Source organism: Lissotriton vulgaris, chromosome 7, assembly GCF_964263255.1.
Source record: "Lissotriton vulgaris chromosome 7, aLisVul1.2, whole genome shotgun sequence".
NCBI lineage: Eukaryota > Metazoa > Chordata > Amphibia > Caudata > Salamandridae > Lissotriton > Lissotriton vulgaris.
Genome location: NC_141695.1, coordinates 1,741,472,414 through 1,741,495,870, shown reverse-complemented (window position 1 = coordinate 1,741,495,870; position 23,457 = coordinate 1,741,472,414). Strand labels below are relative to the sequence as shown.

Below are 23,457 nucleotides of genomic sequence, written 5' to 3'. Positions count from 1 at the left end.
AGAAGGATGGGAAGAAGAAGGATAGGAAGAAGAAGGATGGAAAGGAGAAGGATGAAAAGAAGGATGAAAAGAAGAAGGATAAAAAGAAGGATGGAAAGGAGAAGGAGGGAAAAATGGAAAGGAGAAGGAGGAAAAGATGGAAAGGAGAAGGATGGGAAGGAGAAGGATGGAAAGGTGAAGGATGAAAAGAAGAAGGATGGGAAAGATGGAAAGGAGAAGGAGGGAAAGATGGAAAGGAGAAGGATGAGAAGAAGAAGGATGGAAAGCAGAAGGATGGAAAGGAGAAGGATGAGAAGAAGAAGGATGGAAAGAAGAAGGATGGGAAGAAGAAGGATGGAAAGGAGAAGGATGGGAAGAAGAAGGATGGAAAGAAGAAGGATGGAAAGGAGAAGGAGGGAAAGATGGAAAGGAGAAGGTTGGGAGAAGGATGAAAAAGAAAAGGATGAAAAGAAGAAGGATGAAAAGAAGAAGGATGACAAGAAGAAGGATGGAAAGAAGAAGGATGGAAAGGAGAAGGATTAAAGGAGAAGGAGGGAAAGGAGAAGGATGGAAAGATGGAAAGGGGAAAGATGGAAAGGAGAAGGATGGGAAGAAGAAGGATGGAAAGGAGAAGGATGGAAAGATGAAGGAGGGAAAGGAGAAGGATGGAAAGGAGAAGGATGGGAAGAAGAAGGATGGAAAGGAGAAGGATGGAAAAGAGAAGGATGGAAAGGAGAAGGATGGGAAGAAGAAGGATGGGAAGAAGAAGGATGGAAAGGAGAAGGATGGAAAAGAGAAGGAGGGAAAGATGGAAAGGAGAAGGAGGGAAAGATGGAAAGGGGAAAGATGGAAAGGAGAAGGATGGGAAGAAGAAGGATGGAAAGGAGAAGGATGGAAAGAAGAAGGATGGGAAGAAGAAGGATGGGAAGAAGAAGGATGGAAAGGAGAAGGAGGGAAAGGAGAAGGAGCAAAAAGATGGAAAGGGGAAAGATGGAAAGGAGAAGGATGGGAAGAAGAAGGATGGAAAGGAGGAGGATGGAAAGATGAAGGATGGAAAGAAGAAGGATGGGAAGGAGAAGGATGGAAAGATGGAAAGAAGAAGGATGGGAAGGAGAAGGATGGGAAGAAGAAGGATGGGAAGAAGAAGGATGGAAAGGAGAAGGAGGGAAAGATGGAAAGGAGAAGGAGGGAAAGATGGAAAGGGGAAAGATGGAAAGGAGAAGGATGGGAAGAAGAAGGATGGAAAGAAGAAGGATGGAAAGGAGAAGGATGGAAAGAAGAAGGATGGGAAGAAGAAGGATGGGAAGAAGAAGGATGGAAAGGAGAAGGATGGAAAGAAGAAGGATGGAAAGGAGAAGGATGGAAAGAAGAAGGATGGGAAGACGAAGGATGGAAATGAGAAGGATGGAAAGAAGAAGGATGGGAAGACGAAGGATGGAAAGGAGAAGGATGGAAAGGAGAAGGATTGGAAGACGAAGGATGGAAAGAAGAAGGATGGAAAGTGCTGATAGTCTGTGTACATGCTACAAAAGTGATATACTTGTGAAGACACAATTCAACTCCACTCCTTTCGGAACACTAAGGATGCGTGGGTGAAACACATACCATCCGTTGGTTTTGTTTCCAAAACAATAAAGAGACTGTACAAAACTGTCCCCGTGAAAAACACAGATTTTGTATTTCTAGTCCTCTTATGTAGACGTACAACAACAACTAGGGGTGTTTAAACATTGATGCCATCTTCTAACATAAAAAAAGTCTCCTCATGTCTTTCTTAAAATATATCGCAGAGTCTTGAACAAAAACTTAATACATCTTTACAATAGGCGTAGGCCTATGGCACAAGCAGCTGTGGCTTTAAGGTGAAGATATACAGGTATTGTTGATGTTACTCCTTGCTGCAGGTGAGATGTCCAGGCTCAAGGTCACACTGTGTTCTGCATGTCCTTTTGGCAAATCCATCTCCATTCAGCATTGCAGCTGTTGGATCTAATCACAGATGCTCTCACGGAGCCACAGCTGTCTTCATCTTCTCTGTTCAATACTTGCAGCCTGCGTGGACAGAGGGAACATGTGGTCAGAGATTCACGAGGCACCTTGAAAAGACAAAAAAACGATTATTATACAACCAAAAATATTTTATAATACGGATATTCGATGGTTTCCAATACCTCGCACCTTCTTTTCTGACTATTTTCATCTGCCCTCTTTACTTCTATCCCTGTGGTGTATATTTTACGATTGAAACGATGAATTATACTTTTCCAGTTTTAATAAATAAAACATAGATCCTTTATAATTGTCGTACATCCTATAATGCAGGGATCTCTAACTTTTTCTGTAATAAGAGCTACTTACGTTTAATGAAACTCATCGTGAACTACTATTATTATTGATGTAACAGTGACCACATCAGACAAGATTACAATACTGGCTACAAGATTACTACCAGCAATCACCTCTGTGCATCAGGCATGGGTGCCAGCATTAATTCATAAATGGTTTTGTCAATATGGAACGCCTATACATGTTTAATACGTTCAAGGCATGTGGGCTGCTGAATTCATATCTGTTCATAGATCGCCGCCTAGTGTTGGGTCCAGATGATTGCACATTGTTGTCCTGGAAGAGTCTTCGAAGTATCACGAAATAGGTGGCTCCTCCCCTGGACTACAGTGCGCATGGGCATCCTCTCCATGCTCAGATTGTTTTTTTCCGCCATTGGGTTCGGATGTACTTTCCAGCACTCCAAGTTCGGAATCAAGTTAAACTTCTCTAAAGGCCAAAAGGCCTTCGGTTTCGTCGGTATTGTTCGCGATCGGTAACGATAACCTTCTTTAACATTAGTTTGCACTCCGGTCATCGAATCGGGCCGTTAGGCCTTCTCGACGCCACGTGGACCGACGGTTGATGGAACGAAGCTCATTCAAGTACTGCCTGCAGTGCATGTCGAAGTTCCCGCACACCGATAAACATCCAGTGTGCAACAAATGCTTGTCTCCAGATCATAATGAAGACAATGGCCTAGCTTGTGCCCAGTTCCGGTCTAAAAAGACGATCCGGAATCGACGGGCGGCAAAGCAAGGAATGCAGAGGTCGGCACCAGAGCCTGAGAATATCTTCGACGACAAGGAAGAACTGGTTGACGCCGAAGACTCGTATCAAGAGGGAGATCAATTCTCCGAGCACGACTCTGAATATTATTTCGACGACGAAGAACAGATCGTCGAGGTCAAAGACTATGAACAAGATATCGTAGCTGTCGAAGACGACTCCGATGACGACGAGGGGCGAACCGTGAGTACACCGCCCCATACAGACACTACACCGATATCAGAGACTCAGGTCGAGGCGTCGCCAACAGGCCTTAGCCAAGATCAAGAGACTGGTTCTACAGCCCCGCCATACCGCCCGGCTAAGAACATACAAAAAGAGCCTTCTGAGACATGTCATCCAAGACCGGTTCCATCAAAACCGAAACTCATCGACACAACAGTCTTTGGACCGAACATCGTCGAACCGAGGGTCGTAAAACCAAAGGGCGCCCACCCGAAGGCCACCGTTCCATTGACACATTCGAAGACAAAGGCCGTCGAATCGACCTCAAAACCAAAAGCCGTCGAATCAACCTCGAAACCAAAACCAGTCGAATCGACCTCGAAGCCAAGGCACCTCGACTCAAGCAAATCGGGTTCGACTCTTGAAAAAGGAAAGAAGCCTGTCGGCGAAGGCAAAAGGGCTACGCCCAAGGTGGTCGTCGAACCGAAACCAAAACCTAAGGTAGACCATAACAAATCGGTCGAGCCGAAGACCATTGATTCAAACAGGGGCATCGAGCCAAAGCCGCTGGCTCCGAAGACACCTCTACCACCTAAAAACGTTACAGAACCGACGAAACCGCTTGGTCCAAAAACAGTGGTGAAACCTGTAAAAGACGTAGGTCCGACAAAACCCGTCAGCAAGCCGCAAACACTTATCCAGGCACCAAAAGCGGTCGAACCAAGTAAAGGCATCGAACCGAAGAAGGTCAAACCCAAAACTACGGTGCCAAGGCAAAAAACTGTGGAAGAGGAGCTCATCCATCCAGATCCATCCACAGAAGATCAGTCAAAACTATATATTGACCCAAATACTGGGAAAGTGACTGTTTATACAAGGAAGAAAAGACCAGTGCCTAGAGAAGGCCTTTCTAAAATTCCACTCAAAAAGAAGAGAGACTGTGCTACCTCTCCTATTCTTTTCCAACCTATCTCTCCAGCTATGCCTGCTACTCCATACACACCATGCTCACCTGCACACTCTGATTATAACCAAGATGTAGATCAGGATGCAGATGTGGGTTTTGGAGATGTACAAAACCCATATGTAGACCCCAATAGTGAACCATGGGGGGGTGGAGGTGAGCCAGACAATGAGGGGGCACTACCCATTACAGACCCTACTGTATACCCAGCTAATCCATCACCCACAGAAGACACAGTGGCTTTTATCTCATTAATAGACAGAGCTGCAAGCTACCATAATGTAGACATGCATTCTGATGCTATAGAAGAAGACTTTCTATTTGATACGCTGGCAACATCAGAAAGAAGTGTCAAAACACTCCCCATGTTAAAGGGCGTTCTAAAGCACGCAAATTACATCTTCAAAGACACTGCTAGGGCACGTTTCATCAACCCTAGAATAGAGAAGAAGTATAGGGCTGCACCACTAGACCCTACATACATCAGGGTACAACTACCGTTAGACTCATTAGTGGTATCCAACGCACGAAAGCGTGCGAATTCACAAACAGCTGGAGAGGCTCCGCCTCCTGGCAAGGAGTCTAAAATTTTAGAAGCATCAGGCAAAAGAGTAGCAGCTCAAGCAGCAAACTCATGGAGAATTGCCAATACACAGGCCTTGCTGGCCAGATATGACAGAGCGCACTACCACAGTTTAGAAGGACTTCTCCAACACTTACCTGAGCCTTACAAAGAGCAGGCAGATGAACTTATACAAGAAGGAAAGCTCATCACCAATGCCTCCATTAAGTGTGCTCTAGACGCGGCAGATACAGCTGCCAGATCTATTAACACATTATATATACGACACAAGGGTACCCAAAGGTGCAATAAGCTAGGGACCTTGGGTGGTTATGCATCAACAGAGACAATGTCCCTAGACAAAAAAACAACAATGAATTCCAATAAATTTAGACTGAATAGTTCTATATCAAATGTCCAGCCGGACAGTTTAATTTCCAATGCATAAAGTACATAAAAATTAGGTGTGATACAAGTGAGACACCAGCCGGTGCCCAACTAACACACTCAGGGGAAGACAAACAAGAGAATTTTTAGGCAAATTGTGGCAGTCTGAATATCATAAATCATACACAGACAATCCAAAATATACACATATGCAAATGATAAATCACAAGATAAATATGCATTTAGTGTATTAAGGTTGACGACGTTTCGAACCCTATTACAATACAAGGTTCATCCTCAGGACAACAAAAGATTGCCTAACAAATACATATATACAGAATACCTATGCCGGGGACGCCGGAGTAGGCTCAGTGGTGCGCAATGCGATTTTGCAATAACCACTCCCGGTAGCCGCTGCTGCGGTGTCAAAGTAACGGGCAATTCAATGATAGTAGTGATACAGGTCCTCAATGTGGGTCCTTGTAAGTCGTGGGAAGCTTCAGACTGCCACAATTTGCCTAAATATTCTCTTGTTTGTCTTCACCTAATGTTTATGTACTTTATGCATTGGAAATTAAGCTGTCCGGCTGGGCATTTGATATAGAACTATTCAGTCTATATTTATTGGAATTCATTTTTGGTTTTTTCATCTAGGGACATTGTCTCTGTTAATAGATCTATTAACACAACCATACTGCTTAGAAGGCACCCATGGCTTCGCATATCTGGATTCAAAAATGAAGTACAGGCCACAATTCTTAACCAGCCTATAAACCCAGATTTCTTGTTTGGTCCAGCAGTTGACTCAATTCTGGACAAAATGAAAAAGGACACCGAAACGCAAAGTCCATGGGAGCCCTTCAATCCCAACAACACAGAGGCTCCTTTCGTCGCTCAGGTTATAGAGGAGGTGCGCGAGGTAACACATCGCAGCAATCCTCCACTTACAAAAGTAATACGCAATCCACCTACAATAAAAACACAAACAGGGGTGGATACAGAGGAAATAATACCAGGGGCAGGGGTCGTGGAGGCAATGCTAATAGATACTCCACTAACACCAAACAGTGACTTCTTGGCGCTACCCCCAGACCATATAACACCGGTCGGGGGAAGACTACAACAATTCCTGCCAGTCTGGTTAAACATCACTACAGACAGGTGGGTAAGGCAAATTATCCAACATTGCTATTGCCTAGAGCTCACGTCAACACCACCCAACATACCACACATGCACCGTCCAATGTCGCAGGAACATATAACATTACTGCAGCAAGAGGTCATCAGTATGCTACAAAAGGGGGCCATAGAACCAGTCCCACTACAACACCAAGGAACGGGAGAATACTCACTATACTTCCTCATTCTAAAAAAGGACGGTTCTCTCAGACCAATATTAGACCTCCGGCCCCTCAACCTGTACATTTTGTCAGAGCACTTTCATATGCTCACCCTCCAACAAGTCTTACCACTGCTTCGCCAGGGAGACTTCCTAGTAACTCTAGACCTCAAAGACGCATACTTTCATATACCAATACACCCTGCTCACAGAAAGTATCTAAGATTTTCTATTCAAGGACAGCACTACCAGTTCAAAGTCCTACCATTTGATGTAACAATAGCTCCACCGGTGTTCACAAAATGCCTAGCAACAGTGGCAGCACATCTCAGGAGACAACACATTCATGTGTACCCATATCTGGACGATTTGCTAATACACGCGCCATCAGCCCAGCAATGTGCCAGCCACATGTCAAAGACCATTCAGCTCCTGCACAGCCTAGGCTTCTCGCTAAACTACCCGAAGTCGCACCTGCAACCCTCCAACGTACAACAGTACCTGGGAGCTACAATAGATACACTAGCAGCAAAGGCATATCCCAACGCAGCACGGATAAACGGGATGCAAACGTTAATCCAAAGGCTCAGACCCCAACACTCAATACCAGCTCGAGTGTTTATGCAACTCATAGGCATGATGGCCTTGTGCATATTCATAGTCCCTCATGCCAGGTTACACATGGGTCTGCTTCAGGAGTGCCTAGCAAGGCAGTGGAATCAGGCTCAAGGGCAATTACAGGACCTAGTGTTGGTGACCAGTCGAGCATACAACTCTCTGCATTGGCTGAATCCATAAAACCTTTGCAAAGGACGACTGTTCCAAGAGCCTGTCCCACAAATAGTGATAACAGCGGACGCATCCCTGCAAGGCTGGGGAGCCCATGTCCTGCATTACACAGTTCAGGGACTCTGGACTATACAACAGAACATCAACCTTCTGGAGTTGATGGCGATCTTCCTAGCACTAAAAGCGTTCAGAAAACACTTATGCAACAAGACTGTGTTGATCCGGACGGACAACATGACAGCGATGTATTATATTAAAAAACAAGGAGGAACACACTCCCCACAGCTGTCGCATCTGGCTCAAAGCATGTGGAAATGGGCCATTCAAAGGAACATGTTTCTTTTGGCAGAACACCTCCCAGGCAAAGACAATCAGATAGCCGACCTGCTCAGCAGGCACAGTCAACAGATGCACGAATGGGAGATTCACCCCAAGGTGCTCCGACCATTTTTCCAAAAATGGGGACAACCGGCGATAGATCTGTTTGCCACAAGCGAAAACGCAAAATGCCAGTGCTTTGCTGCCAGGTTCCAAAATCCGCAGTCGCAGGGCAATGCGATATGGATGAACTGGTCAGGCAAATTTGCGTACGCTTTTCCCCCAGCTCCACTAATACCGCTAGTGGCACTCAAAATGCGCCAACACTCGCTGACGCTTATCCTAGTTGGTCCCACATGGGCAAGGCAACCATGGTACACGAAGTTCCTAGAACTGTCAGTGGTGCCTCATCAAAGACTGCGAATAACACCCAGTCTTCTAACTCAGAACCGTGGCGAAATCCAACACCCAGACCCGCAACAGCTGAACCTAGCGATCTGGCTCCTGAGATCCTAGAGTTTGGATACCTGAACTTGCCTCTAGACTGCATGAATATTATCAAAGAGGCAAGAAGACCCACTACCAGGGCATGTTATGTTGGTAAGTGGAAATGATTCGTCATTTACTGCAGTAACAACGACATAAACCCATTAGATGCGTCCACACAAAACATCATTTGCTATCTCTTGCACCTACAACGTTGCAATTTAGCCTACTCATCCATCAGGATACTTCTAGCTGCGTTAGCAGCATATCTCCAAAATAGGCAACACCTTTCACTATTTAGAGGGCCAGCAATTAAAGCATTAATGGAGGGACTTAAACGAGTAATTCCCCCAAGGCACCCACCTTCACCAGCCTGGAATCTGAACATCGTTTTAACCAGACTTATGGGACCACCTTTTGAACCACTACACTCATGCGAACTGCAATTTCTTACTTGGAAAGTGGCTTTCCTTATTGCCATTACTTCACTTAGAAGAGTTAGTGAGCTGCAAGCACTAACTATTCAGGAGCCATTCATTCAGAGTAGTTCTCAGAACACACCCTAAATTCATGCCAAAAAGTGGTATCCCATTTCCATATAAATCAAACAATAGACCTGCCCGTGTTCTTTCAAAACCCACAGACAGTTGCTGAAAGGGCCTTGCATACTCTAGATGTCAAAAGAGCCCTGCTTTATTATATAGATAGAACTAAGGCATTTCGAAAGACAAAACAGTTGTTTGTTGCTTTCTCACCACAACACAAAGGCAACCCTATTTAGCCAGATGGATAGTTAAGTGCATTCAAATATGTTATTTAAAGGCAAAACGCACCTTAACCGTTCCCCCTAGGGCACATTCTACACGCAAACTAGGGGCATCCATGGCTTTCCTGGGAAATATTCCTTTACAAGAAATTTGTAGAGCAGCCATATGGACAACCATACATACATTTACCAAACACTACTGTGTAGATGTACATTCCAAACAGCAAGCTGCTGTACGACAGGCTGTTCTCAAAACTCTTTTTCAGACTGCTGCAGCTGGCACAGGCAGCCACCGCTAAGGGAGATACTGCTATACATTCTATGCACAGATATGAATTCAGCAGCCCACATGCCTCGAACGGAATATGCTACTTACCAGCCCTACCTGCCAAGAACAGATGCAAACTGGTAAGTAGCATATTCCATATACTCCATAGCTCGATAGCCTCTTGCGCAACGGTAATAACTTTTGGGAAAAAACAAATCTTCACAGTACCACATGATTTATCACTCAAATATGAGTTTTAAATGTTTTTGAGATAGTCAGCCATCTTTTTTGAAAATCAGCTTACGAGTTCTGGAAATAAACACATTTTCGTCCCAACTATACACTCTAATTTTTAGTATACATATAATAATGCAACAAAGTAAAGGCTTCAAATTTAGTAGTGCGAGCTGCACACAAGAAAACTACTTACAGGTACCCAGAGATCGACCAAATAGCTCATGACCCACTAAGGCTATGAGACGAAAGATCTGGACTCTGCTCATTACATGGTTGAATGAGGCTGGCTCCAGTGATGGATGAAGTGAGAGTTTTCTCCAAGTAATATTGCTATTGGCTGAATTAGTGAGCCCCATTCGTCTTATAGCCCGGGGATTACTGACACAACTTGCTAGGAACAGGGATATCCCCGAAAGTAAGAAAATGTATCATCTTATCTTGAATCCATATTACCTTCTCTTAGACTTGCTTAGTAGGGCAGGTTAAGGAGGGAAAGGTATAAGTAGTTCATGCACTTTATTTTTGTCTTATGTCTCCCCATGATTGGACAACTTGGTTTCCTCCAGAATAATGATACAGTATTTATCTGTATTAGGCACTGGCACTTTACTAGATTTGGGATTGTTCTGCACAGGAAAAGAGAATAGCAATATTTCTCTCTCTATCTCCTCTTATTGGTACGGCTAGATGGATTATTTATTTTCATATTTATGATCCGAAGACCATTGATTCAAACAGGGGCATCGAGCCAAAGACGATGGCTCCGAAGACACCTCTACCACCTAAAAACGTTACAGAACCGACGAAACCCCTTGGTCCAAAAACAGTGGTGAAACCTGTAAAAGACGTAGGTCCGACAAAACCCGTCGGCAAGCCGCAAAAACTTATCCAGGCACCAAAAGCGGTCGAACCAAGTAAAGGCATCGAACCGAAGAAGGTCAAACCCAAAACTACGGTGCCAAGGCAAAAAACTGTGGAAGAGGATATCATCCATCCAGACCCATCCAGAGAAGATCAGTCAAAACTATATATTGACCCAAATACTGGGAAAGTGACTGTTTATACAAGGAAGAAAAGACCAGTGCCTAGAGAAGGCCTTTCTAAAATTCCACTCAAAAAGAAGAGAGACTGTGCTACCTCTCCTATTCTTTTCCAACCTATCTCTCCAGCTATGCCTGCTACTCCATACACACCATGCTCACCTGCACACTCTGATTATAACCAAGATGTAGATCAGGATGCAGATGTGGGTTTTGGAGATGTACAAAACCCATATGTAGACCCCAATAGTGAACCATGGGGGGGTGGAGGTGAGCCAGACAATGAGGGGGCACTACCCATTACAGACCCTACTGTATACCCAGCTAATCCATCACCCACAGAAGACACAGTGGCTTTTATCTCATTAATAGACAGAGCTGCAAGCTACCATAATGTAGACATGCATTCTGATGCTATAGAAGAAGACTTTCTATTTGATACGCTGGCAACATCAGAAAGAAGTGTCAAAACACTCCCCATGTTAAAGGGCGTTCTAAAGCACGCAAATTACATCTTCAAAGACACTGCTAGGGCACGTTTCATCAACCCTAGAATAGAGAAGAAGTATAGGGTTGCACCACTAGACCCTACATACATCAGGGTACAGCTACCATTAGTCTTATTGGTACGGCTAGATGGATTATTTATTTTCTTATTTATTATCCATATATATATACACACACAAAACCAGAGCGGAGAGCCATGGGTAGTTTCCAAGTTTAGGTGGAGAGCAGCTCCTGTATAGAGCACCTTACAACACCAGTGACACTCTGAATTTGCTCAGCTAAAATGTCTGTTTTTCTAGCAAAGTTTTTAAGCTTAGGATGAGTGCAGAGCCATCCACGCCGAGCTGTAAAATGACAATACAGGAGCAGCTCTCCACCAAAACATGGGAAATACCCAGAGTTCTTTGCTCTTTTTTTTGCACAATTTATGCGGCACTTTAACCCCTTGCATGCTGATGACGGCCCCCAGCCGTCATGCACTACAGTGCTCGTGTGCTGATGACGCCTGGGGGCCATCATAAACCCGCCCACTCGCGATTCTGCCGCACAGGCGCAGAATCGCGGCCGCATGAAAGGGGTTAAGCCTGAAAGGTACTGTTTTGACTTGCACTGGATGCTCCCTTGTGTCTGAACTCAATTAAACCTCTCTGAAGAGCTATAACAGTAACCACACATGTGTCAGGGGTTGTTTTTATTTATTCCAGTTTGACTTGGATGGTATTTTACCAATACAAAGCTGTAATACTGTGCTTGGAGTGGTAAAAGGCTTTTGATATTTTACAGCTAACCTTGGGAACTACCCAGATTTCTTGCTCCTGTTTTACATAATTTATGTGACACTCTAAGTCTGAAGGGATCTATCTCTCTCTCTCTCTCTCTCTCTCTCTCTCTCTCTCTCTCTCTGTCTGTCCCTCTCCTTAACTTCACCTTCACTGGAGTTATTTTGAGTCTCTTGGGGTGCCGTAGACAGGTGAGCTGAGCAGGCTCCTTTGTTACTGAGGCATGCCATGTAAATGATTCGATTTATGAGGGAAGTGGTTTCAGAGGTACTTGTGTCAGCGTTCTTCCTCAATATTTCATGTTGTTATATTCTTTGTAGAGGTTGTTTAAGTCAATCACTGTTTTCCAGAATCTCTCATGTTTGTTGATTTTCAAATCGTGCAGAAGTTTGGCCCTGACATTTTGTTAGCCTCTCTATTGAGACAGTACCTGCGTTTTCTACAGGTAGTCCTAACTTTTATCTCTGTGACTTTCAAGGAATAATTATTTGGGGCCATATTATCAAGAACGGTGATACCATTTATCGCCGCTGTAGTGGCAGGAAACTGCCGCTAAAGCGGTGATAATAGGCTTGATAATATGCCCTTGTGAATTCCCATAGAAGCCCAGTTTGATGTCCTTCACACCAGAACCTGGGCTTCTATGGGAATTCACAAGGGCATATTATCAAGCCCCTTATCGCCGCTTTAGCAGCAGTTTCCTGCCGCTAAAGCGGCAATAATGTTATCGCCGTTCTTGATAATATGGCCAACTATTTGGTGACTTTTGAAAGGCCCTAGGGGTTTGATTTACGGAATGCTTTAATTCTTTTATTTTTTTCTGACCAGTCCTCCTTATCCCTCCGGTTTGCTTCTCGGAGCTACGTTCAGAGGTGGCGTGCTGGGTGGCAAATTGACGTACATTGGTCCCAGGTGCTATGGGAGGGCTCCACCTCAGTTGAAATATATATTTTCCCCCAATCGATCCTCGCATTAGAACACCCTCTTGACTATGGTAGGGGCACAGAACGGCATTTTTTCATGTGTATTTATTTTAACAAAATGTATTTAACCAAAATTTGGATTCAAGCATTTACATTTGTTCATGAAGGTAAAATCACATTCAAGAACCCTGCTAACATTCAGGAGAGTTGTGTCCCTGGTTAAAGCAATTGTTACATGTTTTCTGTAAGGCAATAAACATTGAGATAAAATTATCTCCCTATTCCCTAGCTGTCGCTAACACCAGTTAGCGACAGCTAGTAGGAGGTAGCGACCATCTTGGTCCCCACTTTGCATGTCAGTGAAATTTATCACTAATGACATGCAAAGTGGGCGTGCCCAGATGTTAGCGACTGGAAACAGTCGCTAACATCGCTATCTCCTATTACCAACTTTTAGAGATATTCGCGCTAAGCGCGATTATCTCCAAAAGCTAACACCTGCCCTGAGCAGTTCTTAGCCATGTTATCCAATGGTGGGTGGATAACATGGCTAAGAGCATTAGCTCGGTAATGCATGAATATCGCTGACTTTTCAGCGATGTTCATGCATTTCGGACGATTTTTATCGCTTGGGAGATAAACCTTGATAATAACAAGGTTCCTAAGCGATAAAAATCGCCGCAGCTCGGCGATAATAATATTGCCACTAAGCCAACATAGTGATAATTATCGCTAGTTGTTGGTAATATGCCCCATTGTCTTTAAAATGTCAATTTTGCTGAACAGAGATAATGAACACAAATGTTGATCTTTGAACTATATTAATAAAGGCGGGAATATGCATTTATTGCCACAGTTGCTCTAGATAAATTTTGTGAAGATCCGTTAATAGTACAAAATGTAAAGGGGTGAAAAAAGAACATCATTTTCATTTGAACTCCATAGGAAAATTAGGTAAAAGAGAGGAAAATGGGACAGCAGACTTCAAAGAGGCAGGGGTTATACTGTTTTAAATTGCTTACAACCTAGCACGCTTTCATGAAAGTGCGTTACGTGGGGCAGACAGTTTGCAAGTTAAACCCAGTGCAGGTTTTGTACACATCCCAGGGGGGAGGGAGGTGGGGGGCCGTGGAGTTAAAGAGGAAATCAAAAATTTTTGATTCTATGGAACCCTATCAACAGAGGGGGGGGAGATTTCAAAATGGCAACAGTCTTTGATGAATCCAAACAAAATTTGGCAGACTTCAGTGGGTATAGCTTAATTTGGTTATGTGAAGATTTGATCCGATCCGTCTGGGGAGGAAAGATGAAAGGGGGGGAATTAAGAGCTTCATTCACATATAACTTTAGTCATGTTCCATTGATCTTCATGAAATTTGGTAGCTAGCAAAAAAATGAATCCTTGAAAAAAGACCAGGCAAACCCTGCAACCACCCTTGCTGCACACAGCCAAAGGTAGTTGGGTACAATCCTGGCCAAAGGCTGTGACAGTGCAGAATGGGTACACGACAGAGTGTGCGCTGCGGATATGGGATGCCACAGCAGTTTTGGCACTGGGCCTGGCCCTGCAGCCAACCACCGCGGCTTATAACCACAGGCTCTAAGCAGCATGGTTTGATCAGGGGTTGAAAATTTAGTAAATTATAGAAAACAATGAAATTCACAGAAAAAGACACAGTGAAAAAATGAATTATGGCTCTGGGCCAAACTTGTCAAATCACTGAAATTCGCTGATTAGCAACACTCACAACATACCTTTTAATTTATTTATTTATTTAGAGGTTTTCTATAGCGCTAGCCAGACCCAAAGGTATCGGAGCGCTTTACAACATGATGAAGAGGAGGCAAAATACAGAACAGTGTCAAGGATGGCAAATATAGAAGAGTCCAAATTTACAGTTCTGCTGAGTGTCAAAGGTGTGTCGAAGAGGTAGAGAGGTCGAGGGATCCGAGACCAAGCCATGACGTAGAGGGGTCAAGAGATAGTCTCAAAGCCTCGAGGAGGCAAGTCTTATGCTGTCATTTTCTCTTAGCAGTGCCGACCCAGTGGTTGAGAGTTCGGGGAGAGGGCAAGAGGTAGGTAGTGGTTGAGCCAAGTCTGATGGCTGCCCGGTGAGAGCGCGATGTCAGGTGACTGCCTGGAGGGGGCGAGTGCGTAACTTGCTCCATACACCATGCTTTAACCCCTTGCGTGCGGCCGCGATTCTGCGCCTGTGCGGGCACTTCTAAAGAGTGGGTGGGTTCTTGACGGCCCCCAGCCGTCATCAGCACACGCCCACCGTGCTGCATGACGGACGGGGGCCGTCATCAGCATGCAAGGGGTTAAACACCGGTTTTATAAAGGTACAGAAACAAACAAAAAAGCAACCAAGAGAACAGTATTGCACCATGTATGTATGCATGCATGTATGTCTAAACATTCTGGTTTGTAAAATGCACAAACCTGGTGCTACAAGAGTGGTACAGGAGTGGAAGCAGGATGGAAAGTTCATGGTCGTGAACTCAAATTGGCAATGGGAGAGCAGTAGCAGTCAATCACCAGGCAATGGAATGGCGCCCATATCAGTGGCGTAGATGCTCCTTGGCGAGGCATGTCTTTGGGCCCATTCTCAACTATAGTCGAAATAAGCTAGCTTGGTTTGTGTTGGGACGTTCTCCCAGTGACTGTTTGTGGCCTAAACATCGAGCAAGGCACTTTGCCAGCCTCATGTTTTGCCGTTAACTTCAATTGAAATTCCCCAAGAAGTAGAGACTACGGTTCAGCCTCTTTGTTCATGTTTACCTGATGGACCATATCATTTGCATTTATTTATTGAGTTTTGTATAGCGCAAATAAGACCCGAAGTATTAGAGCACTTCACAGAGTTTGCATAGCAGCAAACACACTGGAGTACATTTTGAATGAATATAAATACATGGTGAAAGCATATAGACAAAGTATGCAGAAGACATCAGCATATGCTGATGATGCAGTTTTGAGGTAGATACAGGTTAAATGCATATAGCACTTTACATAGTTAGCAAGGCAGTGAGTGCACAAAATGACATTAGGAATCAATCAAAATTCATAATAACAGTATAACAAGCCTTGCTAATGCATCGGTTTTGACTATAATGAATAATGAGCTGTTTTAATCAATCACCATCTGAGGCGAAGGAAAGAGCTCCCTTACAAGTATCATGAGTGGAGAGGATGTGGCATAGCTGCCAGAGCTGCTCACTAGAGAGCATTGGATCCCGGTTCATAAAGACCGATTTTTCCAAGATCTACAGATTGGTCAGACTGGGATGTCTACCTCTACAATTATATTTTACTGAATAATTTTTTTTTTTAAAGAAATAAAATAAAATCCTGTTGGTTTTGCTAGGTTTCACTATAGACTAGGGGTTCAGAGCTAGTATCACAGAAACATGAGCTTGATGGCAGATATATTCCTCAATTACATATATACACAAATGTTTCATCACATAACCTCTATTAAAACCTAGCATCATTAGAATCAGGCAAAGATTAAAACCACAATGCCAAGTGGGGTAATTTTTCCCGATGGAGAAAAGGCGTGTGTTATGTAAAAAATAAAATTCTTATATTTCCTAAGTCTTGAGCACGTAAATCAGTACCTACATGTTGGGGTTATAGTATGTCCCAAAAATACATAAATAAATAAATACATAGATAAATAAAACCAGCTGCAACATCAAAATGAAAATGGTCTCTGGCCCAGGAATGTGTACAATTCAAAACCCCGAAATTACCAACTCACCTAAAAATGACCACAATAACCATATATCTCAGTTACTTTGGCAAGAAATAAATAAGAACACGAGATCAGTTGCATGGAAATATCTCAATGATGCATTGGAAGAGTTTGCACTAACGCCAATCTGGAACAATATGATAAACAATGGATCCTTTAAAAAAATAATAAATAGAACAACAAACCACCTATCACTTGTAAACGACAAAGATTCGCTGGCAAAAAGAAAACGTTTGTGGTCAGTAATAAATGGATACGAAAAAAAGAAAGTACAGGAACACTTGGAAATACCTTGGTCTGAAAAAAGTAAACAATGTCTGGTGAGAGCAAGATTTGGGATTCTACCAGGCCTTAGTCACGCCCCGCCGTGGAAAAAAACCAACAGTAGCACATTGTGTAGACTTTGTAAAGGTGGAGAAGAGAATATTGTCCACCTCTTATGTATCTGTCCCGGACTCCGTAAAGAAAGATGTGCAATACTTAAACCTCACTTTAATATGCGTTGAACAAGGACATGTAGACAGGCATTGAAAGTCTGTCTACATTCGAATGATATAGTCATGAACGCTGCCTTTGTAAAGTTCCTAAAGATTGCATCTACAAAACTGGGAGATTAAATTAGAAAAATTGTTTTTATAAATATTTTTTAAAGAATTTTTTTATGATATAATTGCTTTTATTCTATTGTATTTATTGAATATGTTTTTGAACTGGAAAAATTGTAAGATTTTAAATAATCAAACAATAAAGAATTTACCTTACCTGAAAGACCTTACTGTTTACTTTTAGCAAGAACTAGTAACAATTGAAATCTGAAAATGTTGCTTCTCACAAATGTCTGACCACACGATTACTCCCTGAGAACCGCTAGATTGTTTATGTTGTGCTGGACTTGTTCTCCGGTCTTTGAGCCCAATACTTGGCTCTAGGCCTGCAAGAGATATCCTGCTTTTAGTATTGAATGCCTGACAAAGTTTCCACTGCACTCCCGGACGCTCTTGTCAGTAAAGGATAAGATGCTGCCTTGGGAACACATGTATGGGGGACCTTGTGATTGTTCATAATTTAGTTGTGTCTCCTTTCTCTTTTGCAGAAATGACAAAATCTGAAGCTGAAAGCCATAGGTTACGCACCTTACACACCTATGCACACCTTGGCGTGTGCATAGTTCACGTGAGTTCAGGGTTCACTCTGAAGCATGGGTCCTGAAGAAAGCCAATCAATTGGAAACTCTTTGGCTGAGACATGTAGACCACTTCACTTGGATTATTATTTTTTCACATCCTTGAAGAGACGTGTGAGATCAATCCTCTCATTCACGTCCAAATAACTGATTTTTAACCCTACCCCAGGGACCATACAATAAAGAATTTAGTACCCCTGACGTAGTTTTAACTTTTCACTCTCACATTATGCACTACTCACATAAACGAAACATAACCACAAAGAACCTGCTCCGCTGTAATCAGGCATCAAAGCTCACCTAGGAGGCACTCGGCTTCCTGGTTGGGAACCCAATGATGAAGCATGTCACCAGCTAGGTTGGCGGGTGAGGGTTCTTCTACAAAGCTAATGGGTTCCCTGCAAGAGAGTCGTTTTTCTCCTGTCCCTGAGTTATTTAGAGCTTAGCTCTGAGCTCGGTCTCTTTGTTTGTTTCATCCATTGTAAACTTTTTCCACGAGTGGCGCATGAATACACAAAATGGCGCAATGGCATAATGGCCGTGCGTCGCCTATTTTTATCGCTTAGAAACCTTGCTATTATCAAGGTTTATCTCCTAAGCAATAAAAATCGGCCGCAATGCATGAATATCGCTGAAAAGTCAGCGATATTCATGCATTACCGAGCTAATGCTCTTAGCCATGTTATCCACCTCCCATTGGATAACATGGCTAAGAACTGATCAGGGCAGGAGTTAGCTTTTGGAGATATTCGCGCTTAGCGCGAATATCTTCAAAAGTTGGTAATAGGAGATAGCGATATTAGCGACTGTTTCCAGTCGCTAACATCTTGGCACGCCCACTTTGCATGTCATTAGTGATAAATATCACTGACATGCAAAGTGGGGCCCAAGATGATCGCTATCTCCTACTAGCTGTCGCTAACTGGTGTTAGCGACAGCTAGGTATTAGGGAGATCATTTTATCTCCGCTTCCTTGGCTTTTAAAGTCAAAAAAGCGGAGATAAACTCCCTTGATAATATGCCCCACTGTTCTCCAAAATATAGGACCAGCGCATCACACTAGAGGAAGATACATCTATTATATTGTAGCAAAGAATACATTAAATCCTATTAATGCTCGGTCAGATTGTGCCTGTACTTTTGCGAAAGAACATGTCTGCATCTCATGCTCTTGTCTCTCTCTCTTGCTCTCTAGCTCTCTCTCCCATCTCATTTTCTTCTGCCATTCTTCCTCTCTCTGTAGCTCTTCTCTCCCATCTCCAACTGCTCCCATGTTAATTCTTTCAGGTGCTTTTCTCTCCCCCTTCTTTATGATTCATCTGGCCTCTTGATCACTGAGCCTCTTTCTCTCACTCTTCTGCTTTGTCATGTCTCACCTCCCCCATCTCTCACCTGATCCAAGTCAAACCCTTTCATACTCTTGTACCCTCCTTGTTGATCCAGTATTCTTTGCAGATTCAATGCTGTGTCCAAGAGACCTGCACCAGACCCAACAAGGGTCCAGGAATCCTTGCTGTAACTTTGTGGACCATTTAACAGGGTATTGGGACCATTGGGGATAAACAGGGGCCTGCAAACACAGCCTCAATGTCAGTGAACCACTTAGTAAAAGAAACATTTTTTCACTTTAAAACTAGGGGAACCATTTGCCCCCCATTTGTGTTGTGTTGTTATGCTATGCAGAGTTATAGAGTGCGCTATCACCCGGGAGATATGCTGCCACTGAGCAGGTGAGAGTCTAGCCAAACCCAGGGCCTAGTATGACTACTTCAAAAGTCAGCTCTTCAACTTTTCTAGAATTCAGTAAGTGATCAGGAGGCTCATATGTGTGTCAGCAGGTCATTCCACGCTCCAGGAGAAGGCTTGACTGACGGATCTGGTTTTCCATAAGTGCGGAATATGTTCAAGGTGGAGTTCGGGCAAGTGGAAGTGTCTGGAAAGTTTGTAGAAGCAGATGTGAATATTGAGGTATCCTGAGCCAGTGTAATATGTTCCTTGAAAGTGTGGTCAGAGTCTGAATTGTACTTGTTTGTGTTTGGAGACTATAGGAGCCACTAATTCATTCTGGTCACCCAGTTCTGAAAGGTCTGCAGCCCTCTGGTGAGTTTCTTATTCATTCTGGCATGAGTTGACCTCGGCAGTCTTTTCGAGCTTGCTGTCAATGATGATTCTGAGGTTTTTGGCGTGAGTGGTGGGGTGGGAGTTGGTCCGAGCTCTGTTAGCCAACAAGAGGCTAACAAAGACGCTAAGGAAGAGGTGTGGCGCCGCGGCCAGGGCGACTGACTCTGGAATCTGCGGTGTGGCGCCGGCAGCAGGTTAGCCCAGCACCATGTGACTCTGGGCAATAGCTTGCTTAATCTTCCCGACGGCCCCCAGCGCCTAGACACCCTTAAGGGTGATTGTTCGCACTTCACAAATGTGGATTATTATTTATTATAACACAATGGAGTTCCACTGTGAAGTGCTCTTCCCAAAGATCACAATTTCGGCTGTGATGGTGTTCAGCTTCAGGCAGTTGGTCTTCATCTAGTCAGTGATTTCAGTCATGCGGGCATTGAACTTGATCCGGGTACTGAGCATTTTGTTCACGAGGAAGAGAATGAGTTGTGTGTCATCAGCGTAGGAGAGGACATTGATATTTTAAGAGCGGATTATGCCGGCTGAAAAATCATGTACCCCGGAAGGTCAGCCTCAGGGGGGTATCCTTGCAGGACTCCTCAGATTAGGTTGTGGGTGTCTGAAGTGTATGGTGCCAGGCAGACTGACTGGGTCTTTCCAATCAGGAAGGAGCAGGTCCATCGGAGTATGTGTCTTTGGATTCTGATGCTTTGTGGCCGTTGGATGAGGATGGGGTGGAAGAGCGTGTCAAATGGTGCAGAGGCCAGGAGGATTAGGGCTGCAGTGTCTTCTCCATCCAGTATCATGAAAGACATCATCCATGATGGTGATGAGGGCAGTTTATGTGCTATGGCTGGGTCTGAAATGAGACTGAGTGGTGTCAACAAGTCAGTGATGCATCAGGTGATGGTTTTTCTAAGACCTTGGTCAGGAATGGTAGCAGGAAGATCGGTCTGTTGTTGACTCGCACTGAACGATCCGCAATGGGTTTCTTCAGTAAGGGGAGGATTGTTGCGTTATTTCTAATCATCTTGGAAGGTCCCGTAAGAGGTGGAGGCATTCAGGATGGGTATGAGCATGGCAATTGAGGGCTGTGCTCCTCTGGAGTAGGCACAATGTGGCACCTTCATTTTCTTTTAGGCATAGGGGCCAAGTAATGGGAGCTGGAACATTTGTTTTCAAACTGAGACCAGTCAATCATTGTGCTTCAAGCCCATAAACATGACGTTGCGATTTGCAGACCCAAAATGGATGACAGGAGAAAATGTTTTGATCATCCAACCAAATTTTAGTATTTTTCTTAAGTTTGCTTGTGCAAACAGTATATCTCTATTTAAATTGAGAGGTCAGATCACTTATCTGCCGTTAATTTTGCAAAAACGAGTAAACAGGTTTACAACAAACCAAATATAGTGGTATAAAAACCCATAAGATGGCTAACGTTCAATAACAATCAATCTACTGCACATCAGTTGAGGTCCCTGCAAAGCTGTTGAACTTCAGCATCAACAGCAGTAGGCTGGAATCTGTAGGCAGTGTCAGAACATTGTCCACTCACTTCATGAAGCACAGTGGAGAAGTGTGGCTCACCGGTTAGAGGATGCAGACCCGGACGCAGAGGTCAGACCCGGGACCAGGGTTCAATCGCCGACGCGGCAGGGTCTTGAGCTCAAAATGTCCACAGACTCGATAATTCTCTTCTCGGTGCCTACCCGAATCATGGGTTCACACTCTGCAACTCTGGGCAATAGCTTGCTTAATCTCCACTACGGCCCCACTGCAATGGGATGCCTGGCTTTCACCTTGGGGATGCCCAGTAGGGGTTATCTCACAGGGAAAAGCCAGGACAGGTTCCCAAAGCAAGCACCTTGAGACCTTACGGTGAAAGGCACTATATAAGAACGTATGATTTACGATTTACATTGCATTCACAGGATGATTGTTGCAATGGACATGGTTCTATTGCAGAAAAAGACTTTGCCTCATTTGATTTGCTCATTCCCTGAATTTGTCTCCCCTAGGTGCACAGACAGCTCCTACTGATCATAGTGAAGATAAAAAGTAAAGAACCTTCACAAATAAAGTTACGTTTTTGGGCTCGATAAGAAATGTTTGGAAAACTCTTTGATATGTCAATAGATAAGGCATCAAGTGATGGATGGAAATGTTATATCTAATGTGCATTATGTTCATCACACAATAGATTCCTTAATTAACTATTCAACTGTGTATCTAGTGGCTCCTCGTAGATAAAGATTTTGATGCAAATCAGCATTTGCAACAGTGAAGCTATGAAAAGTGCGTCTTAAACAAGACGGATGAGTAGAAATACACCCAAATATAGTGACTGAACTACTTGAGTATTTTTGGTGGTTGAATAAATCATAAATACTGTCATGTATGTCATGTGTTCTACAAGAATAGTTGTATGTTATGAAATTACCAAGGTAATTTTGATGAGAATTCTCAAACGTTCGAGAAAAAAAGAAAAAAAACTGCATGATTACTCCTATGTTTGTAGCAAATTAGTGACTTTTTTGAAATTCTCAAACAATTCCAGGAGTGTTTCTGTAAATAGTTTTTCATGAATAATCACACGCTAAACTTTTTTTCTATACGTAGCTATAACCACGTATACAATTCTGCATATAGAAATAAAAGAGAAACTTACATATTGAAGTAAAGAGCCCTATGGCGCACCTGTGAAATACGAGGGTCTACAGTCTCCATTAGTAGCATGAAAGCACAATTTACTGTGGTCCCGGACAAGAGACAGTTTGGGAATGTTTTTTGGGTAGAAAACTGCCTGACAATTGGTGGTGAAAACCCACCAGTGGAAAGGAATTCACCAGCATTTCCAAGGAGATCAAAGTCAATTCACACAAACACATTTCTGACCCTGGCTATATCAATGTGGGAATGGGGATTTCACCAACAAGGCAGAATTTTTATTTTGGCAGAAATCTCAATAGTGACAAGTTCATCATTCCTGACTTTGTGATTTGGGAATGGAGCTTTTAACCTGGAAAATGTATTTTTCCACACAAGGTTAGATGTAGGTTTGCAAAAAATGTTGAAGAACCTGGCCTTTACTCATCAATGAGTAAGTGCCTTCTGTGAATACCAAAATGATAGTAAGTTTAGGATTTTCTCTTAAGTTAGTTCTGTGAATTGGGCCCATACACACGATTAAAGATGTAGTGTCTTATTTAGAGTTTGGTGGACAGGATACTCCAGCACTAACGTGGCGGGTATCCAATTCGCCTTATTACAAGTGCCGTATAGCCTACAGCACGTGTACGCGGAAGGGCTATCTGTCACATTTGTGATGGAGTATCCCATCCACCAAACTCTACTCAAGGTCCATAGTTTATTACAAGCGTAGCAGTCCAGTTCATAAAAAAAGATATGCCATCCGGAAATAGTAAACAATTGTTAAATGGGTTTCTCCTAAAATGCAAAGCTGCAGTAGACTGTTTGCCTCTTCTGGAAAGGATGAAAAACAAAGGGAAAATGGCAGGGTAGCAAGGAATCATGTAGTAGTGCAAGGTTTCAAAAATATCTTGTGGTGTTGGGTGTTTGGGAATATTAGTTTTCAATTCAAATATTTCTTGAAAATGATAGCAAACAAAGGAGAAATGTCTCACTGTTTGGTTGAATATACATGGAACTGTTCTGTACATAGGCAAACAATTCGTCTAATAGTCATGAGGCTCCTGTCACTTTCCTCAAATATTATCAATCCATCCATCCATCCACTCACCCCTACAGTGGT

General features: G+C 43.4%; 1 protein-coding gene across 1 annotated transcript in view; it reads right to left on the bottom strand.

The window, feature by feature from the left end:
- Positions 1–1,633: 1,633 nt before the first annotated feature.
- LOC147706546 (killer cell lectin-like receptor subfamily B member 1B allele A) overlaps positions 1,634–23,457 on the bottom strand; it is a 115,775-nt gene continuing 93,951 nt past the window's right edge. The window contains exon 6 of the mRNA XM_086929095.1: positions 1,634–2,031. Coding sequence (XP_086785221.1) covers positions 1,905–2,031 — 127 coding nt within the window. The 3' untranslated portion in view covers positions 1,634–1,904. The remainder of the gene's footprint in view (positions 2,032–23,457) is intronic.